The 14,256-nt window shown below is 41.2% G+C and overlaps 1 protein-coding gene across 1 annotated transcript in view; it reads right to left on the reverse strand.

The window, feature by feature from the left end:
* Positions 1 to 1,878: 1,878 nt before the first annotated feature.
* rnf17 (ring finger protein 17) overlaps positions 1,879 to 14,256 on the reverse strand; it is a 209,787-nt gene continuing 197,409 nt past the window's right edge. Inside the window, exons 38-42 of the mRNA XM_068033701.1 lie at positions 6,719 to 6,875; positions 5,036 to 5,171; positions 3,939 to 4,128; positions 2,813 to 2,910; positions 1,879 to 2,279 (exon numbers count right to left, since the gene is read on the reverse strand). Coding sequence (XP_067889802.1) covers positions 2,815 to 2,910; positions 3,939 to 4,128; positions 5,036 to 5,171; positions 6,719 to 6,875 — 579 coding nt within the window. The 3' untranslated portion in view covers positions 1,879 to 2,279; positions 2,813 to 2,814. The remainder of the gene's footprint in view (positions 2,280 to 2,812; positions 2,911 to 3,938; positions 4,129 to 5,035; positions 5,172 to 6,718; positions 6,876 to 14,256) is intronic.

Consider the following 14,256-nt stretch of genomic DNA (forward strand, 5'->3'; position numbering starts at 1 on the left):
TTCGGAGTTCCGAAGAAGGGTCACTGACCCAAAACGTTAACTCTGCTTCTCTTTTCACAGATGCTGCCAGACCTGCTGAGTGGTTCCAGCATTTCTTGTTTTTATTTCAGATTTCCAGCATCCGCAGTATTTTGCTTTTATTAACATCCTGGTGAATTTCATCTGCACCCTCTCCAGTGCAAACACATCGTTGTGTGCAAGTTGGCTACCATATTTCCTACAGTACAAGTGACTATACTTCAAAAATGTTAATTCATTGTAAAGTGCAAAAATTAAACCATATTGGAAATGAGACTTTTGATTTTTTGAAGTAAAACATCACATATTTTTTCAAACAAAAATGACCTGAATATGTGGCAACCTTTGGCTTTGATGTAAATTCTTGGATAGTTAATATTCTTCTTCTTTGGCCTCCTCGTCTCGGGAGACAATGGGTAAGCACCTGGACGTAGTCAGTGGTTTGTGGAGCAGCACCTGGAGTGGCTATAAAGATCAATACTAGAATGACAGACTCTTCCACAGGCGCTGCAGATAAAATTGGTTGTCAGGGCTGTTTCGTGGTTGGCTCTTCCCTTGCGCTTGTCTTTTGTCCTGCCAACTGCTAAGTCTCTTCGACTCGCCACACTTTAGCCCGCCTTTATGGCTGCCCGCCAGCTCTGGCAATCGCTGGCAACTGACTCCCACGACTTGTGATCAATGTCACAGAACTTCATGTCGCGTTTGCAGACGTCTTTAAAGCGGAGACACGGACGGCCGGTGGGTCTGATACCAGTGGCGAGCTCGCTGTACAATGTGTCTTTGGGGATCCTGGCATCTTCCATGCAGCTCACATGGCCAAGCCATCTCAAGCGCCGCTGACTCAGTAGGGTTTATAAGCTGGGGATGTTGGCCGCCTCGAGGACTTCGGTGTTGGAGATACGGTCCTGCCACCTGATGCCAAGGATTCTCCAGAGGCAGCGAAGATGGAATGAATTGAGACGTCGCTCTTGGCTGACATACGTTGTTCAGGCCTCGCTGCCATAGAGCAAGGTACTGAGGACACAGACTTTATACACGCGGATTTTTGTGTTCCGTGTCAGTGCGCCATTTTCCCACACTCTCTTAATAAACACTTAGTTCTATGGTATAAGTGTCTTTACAACCATATAAATAAAAAAAATTTCTTCCAATTGACTTTTTCTTTTAGTACACTCCTTATTTCACTGAATTTTGTTTTTTTGGAAGTAATTGACTCAAGTCTTTATTCTTACTGTTGCTGATTGGTAGATGGCATCATTTAAAATTCATGGTCATTTATAGTTCAATATAACGAACTGTGACTGCTATCCTGCATGACTACAAGAATTATGCATTGCAGTAAGTCTTCCCTGGAATGTATGACTCATCTGCCTGGATTTTTCACAGCTGTCTTTGAGCAGTTTCTGGGTCACTGAGTACAGGGAAGCATTGGCATGCCAGCAGAGGGAAAATTTAAAGGCAACAAAGAGAAGTGCAACTGATCACAGTTGGCCTTCAGCCAGCACCAACACGAGCTACACTACATTATGGCAAATGCAACTGCCCTCTCCCAACCATGGCTGGAAAACCAGCCTGAATCATGAAATTCACATGTTTGATATAACGTAGAAATAAAAGCTTTTTTCGAATTTGATGCACAAATTCTCCTCAAGCGTCTATTTATAAACAAAGCGAATTTTCCTGATGCTTGAGGTTTTGCAGTACTTGTTGACCTTACCCCAATCCATTGTTTGAACAAACAGGATATGCTAATGGTCTACTGCAACACTCTTCAGAAAATAACTTTATTGAAATTATGAACTTTTAGATCGAACAAAAAGTAGCAATAAATGTACAGAAATTTGACAAATCTGCCCTCAAACAGCAAAATTAGTTCTTTTTTTATAATCATAATCAGTATTAATACTTATTAAACAAAATAGTAGCATGGTACTGCATGGGAAGAAGGGCAAGAAAAGAACTCAAATCAAAAAAATAAGTCAAATTGTTTTGCAGTTGAACCACCATGAGCTTAACCACAGGGTTTAAATGTAGCTTAAACAATCCACCCAATTTAGAATAGCATCTCGTCAATGCTTTAAGGAAAATGAGGGCATGCTAAACATTATTCAGGAAAGAAAACTTGGACAGATCAACATTACTCAGATTTAAATCCAAGTACAGCAATTGTTTGCATTTAGTGAAGTTCCCAAAAGGTACAAACGAAAACAATCCTGCCGAATCTTGTGTAGTTTCAAGCTTGTTCAATGTCTTGTGGATACCTGTTTTATGAAGAGATTAGATAGTAAAATATCATCCCCCTTTACATTCTCAAAGTATTCAAGCTATGGAACTAGTCTTTTTCACATAGAAACTTTTCAGAGTCTTACATCTAGAGCGTACCATTCTTTCCCATACTTCAATGTCTTAACAGGGTAGGGGAACAAAAGAACTTAAACCTCTAGTGTCTCAGGCTAGTACCTTTAGGCACCATGTATTGGGATGGGTGGCGGGGTTGCTGCTGGTGTTCTAGAATACAGCACAGGAAGTTATGTAGGTTGAATATAAAAATTACAGGTAGTACACCACTTTCTTCCAGCCTTACTGATGGTACATGAAGTTTAAAATGAATATACATCTCAAGTTAACATGCGAGATGGCGCGACTCCCAAAATATAACTATGCATTGATAGGAATGAAATTTGATCTCAGAGCATTTCATAATTCACTATTCAAAAATACTGTATCGTTATCCGATATACAGGTGTGAAATGGGCAAGAAAGTGGAAACAATCAAATTTATTTAAAAACTTACTTTTACATATCCAAATCTGCAAGACCCTTTTCTACAAGTGGTAGATGAATTAGTGATCCTTCTTCATACAAGAATACGGAAACTTCTGGATATAAGCTCTGAAGAACATTTTAGGTTTATAAAAATATCAGTTTTAGTGAATAACATGTAAACCTAACTAAAACAGATCTTATTCATAAATTGTGATCACTGCGTGAGAATGCAAAATCCAAGATTGGAGCACTTTTTGAAAATGATACGAAGAACACTGCAAATTAAAAATACCATTGTGTCTATTGTATAGGCACTGCAAGAACAGTACATATTATTGTTGTCTGGATAAAATTGCTGTAATCTTGCAGATATTGCAAGGAATAAAAAGTCAGACCAAATACAAATTAAATACTGTACACAGATCTATTCTCTGTCAATTTGGTAGCACCCTAACTGTTAAAGATTTTCCTGCATACCTTCAGTTTCCAAAGTATTTATAATTCTGAATGATTGGTCTAAAATATAAACTAACTCACCAATTGCTTAATGTCCTTCATTTTTTAAAAAAAATGATAAACCCCAACTTTCCATTACTAGGGAAAAACTAATATCTTACTTTTAAAAGTGGGAACAGTGACATTTCTCTGATGAATGCTTTGATATTAACTAATTTTCCCATTTCCAATCCTGTATTTCACTGCTAGGAACAACCTTGTATAAAATATAACTATCCATTATTGATGGGAATAAAATTTGATCAGATCATTGCATAATTCACTATTCAAACATATTGTACCATTGTTATCCAGTATACAATGTGAAATGGGCATGAAAGAGGAAACAATAACATTTATTTAAAAACTTACTTTTGCATATGCAAAAGTTCCCCAATTCAAAGTCTAGCCTGCCTATACCAAAATTATGCTGCTTTAAATAAATACATTGTTCTGTTAAACATTCAAATAAATTTTATAAGAAACAACTTAATTTCTCCCGAGAAAAATACAAGCAAGTTTGTTTTGAGTGTTCAACCCATGAAGGAAGGAAAAAAAAAACCCTGGCAATTGAGAATTACAATACATGTGGTATATTTTATTCTAACCTTGCTTAAGCACACTTAACTGTTAACCAGGTTTAATCATCAATTACATACCACCAAGAATGCTGTAAGTTGATTCCCTTGTACAATGTCAATCATTGTCCATAGAGCTTCCATGGACCATTCTGGACAGTAAACAAGTCGGTCCATGTTATTCATTAAAGCTGGGGGTTTAAACCCTGCCAATTTAACTTTGATGGCTCGAGCTGGATACTGTACCAAGTGTGCAGGAATCTGACGAAGCCTGGCATAAAAGATTAGAGCATACATATTACAATTAATGCTTGCGCACAACGTCGAAGAGAAAGGAAGTTGAGCTTATGCACTCTCTTATCGGACAAGAGACCATCCAATCAACCACGAAGTAAGTGGTTAAATGCAGGAATTCCAATGAATGCTCTTACCGCTGCCATTTTGGGTCTAGGGTCCAGTATCCTTCAGGTTTATAATGCATGCAGCAGAGTGTGAAAAGGGGCTTCAAGAGCCTCCCATCATGCACGCACCCATTCTTGCATAGAGCGGTGTAAATACTGAATGGCAGCCCCATAACAGTGGCTTGCCTCCACTGTGGAGGCACATGCTGTCCTCAAGATGATAGCATACCTATTCCCTCACCAGCTCATTGGCACAGTACAACAGAATCCTGACTACTGCCAAGAGACTGGCACAGACCTTCATTATTCTCTGCCTGTGATTACAAACAGGTTGTATATTCCATAAGTAGAAGCCCTTCCTGTTGTAGAAAATTCCATGTTGATGACAGGGAGCACACCTTTTTGGCATGGAATTGCCATGCTGCTGAATGAGGCATTTTCTCATCTTTTATCTGAAAAGCAAGCAATTTCTGGGGTTCAATTTCTGAACCAACATGACAACTTTTAATGAAAATATAACCTCCATTCTGAATATGTCAACAAATTTAAAAATTAAGCAAAATTAAAAATCCAATTTGTTACCCACCTCTCCCTCAAACTCTTCTAGTTGGGCCATGATTACTGTCAAACTACTCATCAAGTTGCAGCTGCACTTTTAATCCGATAATGGCTGTCTGTCCATTCATAATGTCCATGTGAAATACAGTTTACCTTGACACGAAAATACAAACTGTATGAACATGAAAGCTTGAACATATTTTTTTTAGGTTCAGTTACCTAGAATCTGGTAGAGATGCAGTAGAGCCAAAGTCAACATGCTGCACAAGGATCATTAATGGGTGGACCTTTTCTATTGACAGTACTTTTGCTCTGTACCATCGCCCATCACTGTATTCAGCAAGGCAGGGCATTTCTGTAAAGAATCAAATTTCAAATTTTAAAACAGATAAGCTAATAAAAATGGAATTGCTTGTAATCATTTGCTGAAAACTTACAACGGTTACATTGATCTCAGTTTTTAAAAAAAGAACCCCATCTTTGAAAGAAATGGTTCTTGCAATAGACTGATCAACTGTATAATCATTTGCATCACAAGAGGAGAATACTCTTGTCAGGGCTGAAGTACTGAACAATATCAAGATCCAGTACAGTGGGTTATCCCTGATCTTTCAAAAACACTGACACTCAACTCTGGCCATGGGTAGTTCAATTTTCTAACTATGTTTAGAGAGAGTGTTTAAGGTCTTCTGTGTTGACCTATTTGGATAATAAAGTAGCTCAAATGAACAAATTTCTGAGCATTTTTGAAGTGAAGGCTGTTGACAATTGGAGCATTTTACATTGCATCCTCTTCTGGAAGGTTGCTTAAATTTCTCACAAATCGTGGTTGTGGGGAAGCATCACAGAACCTGTGTCTAATTGTCAGCAGTAATTTTCTTGCAGTCAATTATCTTGAAACCCAACAATAGCTTTAGAAAAGAAGTTCATAAAGGAATAAAAACAAGAAATGCTGGAAATACTCAGCAGGTCTGGCAGCATCTGTGGAGAGAGAAGCAGAGTTAACGTTTCAGGTCAGTGACCCTTCTTCAGAACTGGCAAATATTAGAAATGTGAAAGGTTTTAAGCAAGTAAAGTGAGGATGGGGCAAGAGATAATAAAGGAGAAGGTGTAGATAGGACAAGGTCACAGAATAGCTGACCAGAAGGTCATGGAGCAAAGGCAAACAATATGTTAATGGTTTGTTAATCCTTTGTTATCTCTTGCCCCACCCTCACTTTACTTGCTTAAAACCTTTCACATTTCTAATATTTGCCAGTTCTGAAGAAGGGTCACTGACCTGAAATGTTAACTCTGCTTCTCTCTCCACAGATGCTGCCAGACCTGCTGAGTATTTCCAGCATTTCTGGTTTTTATTTCAGATTTCCAGCATCCGCAGTATTTTGCTTTTATTCATAAAGCAATACTTGTATTATCTTGTAATGCAGCAAGTAAGTGTATGAAAAATACCCGAGGATGGAAGCTTGTCTATAAATACAGGACAAGAATGGTGTCATAGTTCTGTCTATAGAAATCTTAAAAATGCAGACGCCCCCAATTTTTCCCAGTTAGACAAGCAACCTAAATGGAATATAAAAAATAAATGCAAAGATGCGTAGTTCAAGTTTGGCTGCAACCTTTGGTAATGAACTGGATGCCCAGTTTAAAAAAGTTACAAATATTAAATACTGTGTGTTTTGGTTATTTTTCATCTGTTTAAGCAATTGGTGCATAAATAAAAAGTTGGAATAATCAAGGTCAAGTTTATTAGGTTTACGATTGAAACCAAATTACAGCAGATCACTGCAGCACTTGCAGTTCACATTGAATAATTTTGCAGAGGTCAGACTAGAGGTTTATCTTAGTTATATTTTATCATAGAACACATTGACATGCATCTACACATCAAGTCTCTTACTATACCTGATCTGAAATCAGTGAGTAAAGCAAATGCCTCTGCATTTTGATTAAGCTCTCTGAGAGCTTGCTCCAGATCATCTTCAGGTTCATAGCTTATGCCACTATCATCTGTGTCACTGTCAGATTCAACATCTCTCCTTGGACCAATAGAAATGTACACCTTAAGAAAATTTTTAAAAAGCATAGAATTACATAAAAATTACAAGATAGTAAAAGATCATTCAATCCAGACAGTATGATTTGGTGCTATTTTCAAGTGAGCAGTAGTACTAATCCCATGTGCCTGCTCTGTTCTCATATTCCTTTATTTCTTCTTTATTGAAAATAGAGACATGTTGTCGAAGCTTTTCATCTTGCAATTATCGAGACTAAAGGTCTGGGAAGGAAACCCGACCCGAGCCCGAATGCCGGACCCGGAAGTGCAACACGACCCGAACCCAACACGTCGTTGGGTCCCATTGGGTTCAGGTCGGGTAGCAGGCCTTTAATCAGGACAATACGCAAGAATAACCAACGTAAGGGAAAACAACTTAAACTGCATGAGAGTGCTGAGTGGTTGGCAAATGAACTCTGATTGATAGAGGCGTTGCCATGGAGAATGCACCAGTTTATGGTGACCTACAGTTAACTGCCAATAAAAACAAGAAATGCTGGAACCACTCAGCAGGTCTGGCAGCATCTGTGAAAAGAGAAGCAGAGTTAACGTTTCGGGTCAGTGACCCAGTTAACTGCCAAGCTTTGTTTGAAATTTAAACCAGGCAGCTTCTCTCTGATTGGTCAAAGCATTGCCCTGAGGAATGAACCAGCAAATGGCCGTCACTTATTTTATTCAGTTGAAACAGGCGCAAAGTTTGTACATATTCTGTCTGTCTGCAAAGAACAGGGCCCTGTGTAATATATGTAGTTTCCAGTATGTGCAAATGCGCCACACTGTGAGCCCTACTGATAATCTTAAATTGGTCATCAGCGCAATTCTTAGCACAATGTGGATTATTTAGCAAATGTTGTCCAATCGCGGAATTACAGCCAACGTTGGACACTGTGTTTTGAGTTTTACAAGCACGGGCTGGTTGGGTACGGCCTGTACCTTGCCTGTTGCAAACAGCAGAAGGGACATGTTGCTTGACACGATCTGCCAGTCTTTGAGACGTACAGCCTATATACCTAGCATCACACTGGCATTGAAATTCATATATCACATTTGTGTGATAAGTAGGACGTCTTTTTGGCTTGACGGCAGCATCCCATTAGTAGCAAACACCACACGTGTTATTACTGCATAGTAGCAGCATGAAACAGCTAGCTTTACCTGTTATTCAAATTTTTGGGGCGGCACAGTGACGCAGTGGTTAGCACCGCAGCCTCACAGCTCCAGCAACCCGGGTTCAATTCTGAGTACTGCCTGTGTGGAGTTTGCAAGTTCTCCCTGTGTCTGCGTGGGTTTCCTCCGGGTGCTCCGGTTTTCTCCCACAAGCCAAAAGACTTGCAGGTTGATAGGTAAATTGGCCAGTATAAATTGCCCCTAGTATAGGTAGGTGGTAGGGGAATATAGGGACAGGTGAGGATGTAGTAGGAATATGGGATTAGTGTAGGATTAGTATAAATGGGTGGTTAATGTTCGGCACAGACTCGGTGGGCCGAAGGGCCTGTTTCAGTGCTGTATCTCTAAATCTAAAAAAAATCATTACCCTTCTAGGGTAATTTGAGATAAACTGGGCACTTTTCAGGGCCAAAAAAGATAGTCTTAGGCTCATTCATAAGTTTGCAAGATATACAGCAAGAAATGATCCGAGCAGGATAGCCACCGTCACACACGATGTCTTTGATTTGTCCTATTTCAGCATCAAGCTTGCATGGCTCGGGGCCTATTTACGAGGTGACTGATAAGGCCAATCTTATAGCGCATGGAACTGTAAGAATCCCAATGCGTGTATTGACCAGTGAAGGTAAGTTTGCAGTAGACCGTGGTAGAGAATCCCTTAACAGATTTCTCAACTAGTATGTCAAGGAAAGGGAGCTCATTTGACTGCTCCACTTCAAAGGTGAATTTGAGTGCAGGATGGAGGTCATTAAGACGCGTAAGGAAAGGCAGTTAACTGTCAGTCACTAGTAGAAGCGTGCCATGGAGAACGCACCAGTTTACAGAGTTCGCTTGGCAACCGAATAGCACTCTCTTCTCATGCAGCATAGAATCATAGAAAGACTATGGCATAGAAGGAGGCCATTCAGTCAGTCGTGTCCGTGCCGGCTGAAAAAACTGGCCGCCCAATCTAATCCCACCTTCCAGCACCTGGTCCATAGCCTTGCCAGTTACAATGAGTCAGGTGCATGTCCAAGTACCTTTTAAAAGAATTGAGGGTTTATGCCTCCACCACTGTTGCTGGCAGTGAATTCCAGACAACCACCACCTTCTGGATGAAAAGGTTTTGCATCATGTCCCCTCTAATCCTTCTACCAATCAGCTTAAATCTGTGCCCCCTGGTAATTGACCAGTCTACTCTATCTAGGCCCCTCACATAATTTTTTTTGTACACCTCTATTAAGTCACCTCTCAGCCTCCTTTGTTCTAAGGAAAATAACCCTAGCCTATCCAATCTTTCCCCATAGCTGCAATTTTCGAGCCCCGGCAACATTCTTGTAAATCTTCTCTGTACTCCCTCCAGAGCAATTATATCCTTTCTGTAAAGTGGATAATCTGGATCTATCTACCTGTCCTGCCACCTTCAGGGACCTGTAGACATGCCCTCCAAGGTCTTTCATTTCTTCTACTCAACTCAATATCCTCCCATTTATTGTCTAATCCCTTGCTTTATTTGCCCTTCCCAAATGCATTACCTCACACTTTTCTGGGTTGAATTCCATTTGCCACTTTTCCACCCACTCAACCAAACCACTGATATCATTCTGGGGTCTACAGCTATCCTCTTCACTATCAACTACACAGCCAATTTTTGTGCCATCAACAAATTTCCCAATCATGCCTCCCAAATTCAAATCCAAATTATCCGTCGACTACTCCGCTTTGTTTCCTGTCACTGAGCCAATTCTGGATCCAACCTGCAACATTCCCCTGTATCCCATGGGCTTTCATTTTAATGACCAGTCTGCCATGTGGGAACTTGTCAAATGACTTACTAAAATCCATGTAGACCACATCCACTGCATTTCCCTCATCAATCCTCCTTGTTACTTCCTCAGAAACTCAATTAAGTTAGTAAAACATGACCTTCCCTTAACAAATCCATGCTGACTATCCCTGATTAATCTATGCCTAAGTGGCAGTTTATCCTGTCCTTCAGAATCGATTCTAACAATTTACCCACTACTGGCCTGCCTATAATTATTTGGCCTATCCCTCGCATCCTTTTTAAACAATGGTACAATGTTCACAGACCTCCAATAATCTGGTACCTCGCCTGTATATGCTGAGGATTTGAAGATGATCCTCAACGCATCTGCTATTTCCTCCCTGGCTTCCTTTAACAACCTGGGATGCAATCGATCCAGCCCTGACGATTTATCCACTTTCAAGGATGTCAGACCCTCTAGTACTTCCTCTTTCATTATGCTTATTGTTTCAGATACTTCACACTCCTCCTCTTTAGCTACAATGTCTACATCAACCCTCTCCTTTGTGAAGACAGAGACAAAAAACTCATTAAGAAACCTGCCCACATCTTCTGCATCCACGCATAAGTTCCCTTGTACATCTCCGATAGGCCCTACCCTTTCCTTAGTTATCCTCTTGCTCTTAATGCACTGATAAAATATCTTTGGGTTTTCCTTGATTTTACCTGCCAATAATTTTTCATGTCCTCTTTTTGGGGAAACAGGGAAATGGCAGATAATTTAAACCAATATTTTGAGATAGTGGAGGCATTGTCATAATAGACCAAAACCCATTGGATTCCGGTAGGGTACCAACTGCTAATGTGACATCCCTATTCGAGAAAGGAGGGGGACGGAAAGCAGGAAACTATGGACCAGTTGGCTTAACATCTGTCATTAGGAAAATGCTGGAGTCCATTATTAAGGAAGAAATAACAGGACATTTAGAAAAACATAATGCAATCAAACAGAGTCAACATGGTGTTATGAAAGGGAAATCATGTTTGACAAATTTGTTAGTGTTCTTTGAGAATATAACACGCAGAGTGGATAAAAGGGAACCGGTAGATGTAGTGTGTTTGGATTTTCATAAGGCGTTCGATAAGGTGCCACATAAAAGGTTATTGCACAAAATAAGACCTCAGGGTATTGGGGGTAATGTGTTGGCATGGATTGAGGATTGGCTAACACACAGAAGGCAGACTGGTCAGGATTAAAGGGTCTTTTTCAGGTAAGAAAGCCATAACTAGTGGGGTGCCACAAGGATCGGTCCTAGGGCCTCAACTATTTGCCATCTATATTAATGACTTGAAGGAAGGGACGGAGTGTAGTGTATCCAAATTTGCTGACGATACAAAAATAGGTAGGAAGGCATGTTGTGATGAGGACACAAAGAATATGCAAAGGGATATAGATAGATTAAGTGAGTGGGCAAAAGTGTGAGGTCATCCACTTTGGTAGGAAGTATAAAAAAGGCAGATTATTTAGATTGAGAAAGACTACAAAATACTGCAGTACAGAGGGTCTTCTTGTACACGAAACACAAAACGTTAGCATGCAGGTGCAGCAAGTAATTAGAAAGGCAAATGGAATTTTGGCCTTTATGGCTAAGGGGTTAGAGATTAAAAATAGGGAAGTCTTGTTACACCTGTTCAGGGTGTTGGTGAGGTCACACCTGGAGTACTGTGTACAGTTTTGGTCCCCGTATTTAAGGAAGGATACACTAGCATTGGAGGCAGTTCAGAAAAGGTTCACAAGGCTGATTCCTGGAATGAAGGGGTTGCCTTATCAAGAACAGCTAAACAGGTTAGGCCTTTATTCGTAGGAGTTTAGAAGAATGGGAGGTGACCTTATTGAAACATACAAGATTCCAAGGCAGCTTGACAGGGTCGATGCTGAGAATATGTTTCCACTGGTGGGGGAATCTCGAACTAGGGGACATAGTTACAGAATAAGGGGTCACACGTTTAAAACGGAGATGCGAAGGAATTTCTTTTCTCTGAGGGTGGTGAATCTCTGGAATTTACAGAATCACAGAATAATACAGTGCAGAAGAGGCCCTTCGGCCCATCGAGTCTGCACCGATGCATTAAGGACACCTGACCTGTCTCCCTCATCCCATTTGCCAGCACTTGGCCCATAGCCTCGAATGTTATGCCGTGCCAAGTGCTCATCCAGGTACTTTTTAAAGAATGTGAGGCAAACCACCTCTACCACCTTCCCAGGCAGGGCGTTCCAGACCGTCACCACCCTCTGGGTAAAAAGGTTCTTCCTCAAATCCCCCTTAAACCTCTCGCCCCTCACCTTAAACTTGTGTCCCCTAGTAACTGACCCTTCAACTAAAGGGAACAGCTACTCCCTATCCACCCTGCCCATGCCCCTCATAATCTTGTACACCTCAATCAGGTCACCCCTCAGTCTTCTCTGCTCCAGTGAAAACAACCCAAGCCTATCCAAACTCTCTTCATAGCTTAAATGTTCCATCCCAGGCAACATCCTGCTGAATCGCCTCTGCACCCCCTCCAATGCAATCACATCCTTCCTATAATGTGGCGACCAGAATTGCACAGTACTCCAGCTGTGGCCTTACCAAAGTTCTGTACAACTCCAACATGACCTCCCTGCTTTTGTAATCTATGCCTCGATTGATAAAGGCAAGTGTCCCATATGCCTTTTTCACCACCCTATTAACCTGCCCTTCTGCCTTCAGAGATCTATGGACAAACACGCCAAGGTCCCTTTGTTCCTCGGAACTTCCCAATGTCAGGCCATTCATTGAATACTTCCGTGTCACATTACTCCTTCCAAAGTGCATCACCTCACACTTTTCAGCGTTAAATTCCATCTGCCACTTTTCTGCCCATTTGACCATCCCGTCTATATCTTCCTGTAACCTAAGACACTCCACCTCACTGTTAACCACTCGGCCAATCTTTGTGTCATCCACGAACTTACTGATCCTACCCCCCACATAGCCCTCTATGTCGTTTATATAAATGACAAACAATAGGGGACCCAGCACAGATCCCTGTGGTACGCCACTGGACACTGGCTTCCAGTCACTAAAACAGCCATCTGTCATCACTCTCTGTCTCCTACAGCTAAGCCAATTTTGAATCCACCTTATCAAGTTACCTTGTAACCCATGTGCATTTGCTTTCTTGATAAGTCTCCCATGTGGGACCTTGTCAAAGGCTTTGCTGAAATCCATGTAAACTACATCAACTGCACTACCCTCATCTACACACCTGGTCACATGCTCAAAAAATTCAATCAAATTTGTTAGGCATGACCTCCCTCTGACAAAGCCATGCTGACTATTCCTAATCAAATTTTGCCTCTCCAAGTGGAGATAGATTCTCTCCTTCAGAATTTTCTCCAATAGTTTCCCTACCACTGACATGAGACTCTCACTGGCCTGAGGTTCCCTGGCTTATCTCTACAACCTTTCTTAAATAGTGGGACCACATTAGCTGTTCTCCAGTCCTCTGGCACCTCCCCCATGGCCAGAGAGGAATTAAAAATTAGGGTCAGAGCCCCTGCAATCTCCACCCTCGCCTCCCACAGCATCCTGGGACACAAATCGTCCGGACCTGGAGATTTGTCCACTTTTAAGCCTTCCAAAACCTCCAATACCTTGTCACTCCCTATGACAATTTTCTCAAGAACCTCACAGTCTCTCTAAGTTCCATATCTACATCCTCTTTCTCTTGGGTGAAGACAGATGTGAAGTCTTCATTCAACACCCTACCAATGTCCTCTGGCTCCACCCTCAAATTTCCCCCTTGGTCCCTAATGGGTCCTACTCTTTCCCTGGTTCTCCTCTTCCCATTGATATAGAATATCTTGGGATTTTCCCCACTTTTACCAGCCAGAGCTTTCTCATATCCCCTCTTTGCTCTCCTAATTGTTTTCTTAAGCCCTTTCTTAATTCTCTACCTCAGAGTTGTGGAGGCTAGGTCACTAAATGTATTTAAGGAGGAGATAAATTTTTGAAATCTTGGGGAGTCGAGGGTTATACGGAGCAGGATGAAAGAGGAGTTGAGGCCTGGGACAAATCAGCCATGATCTTATTGAATGGCAGGGCAGGCTTGAAGGACTGAACAGCCTACTCCTGCTCCTATTTCTTATGTTCTTAGCCTTTCTAATTTCCTTCTTTACATCACCCCTGCACTTTCTATACTCCTATAGGCTTTCTAAAGTATTAAGATATTTGTGATCATCATAAGCTTTCTTTTTCTGCTTTAGTTTACTCTGTAACCTTCTGGATAACCAGGGGGCACTAAATTTGGCAGCACCATCCTTTATCTTTGTGGGGACATGCCTACACAGTACCTGTAGAATCTCGTTTTTGAATGCCTCCCACTGGTTTGCCACAGATTTTCCTTCAAGTAGCTGTATCCAGTCCACTTTCGCCAGGCCACCCTTAACAT

Source organism: Heterodontus francisci, chromosome 6, assembly GCF_036365525.1.
Source record: "Heterodontus francisci isolate sHetFra1 chromosome 6, sHetFra1.hap1, whole genome shotgun sequence".
NCBI classification, from domain to species: Eukaryota; Metazoa; Chordata; class Chondrichthyes; order Heterodontiformes; family Heterodontidae; genus Heterodontus; species Heterodontus francisci.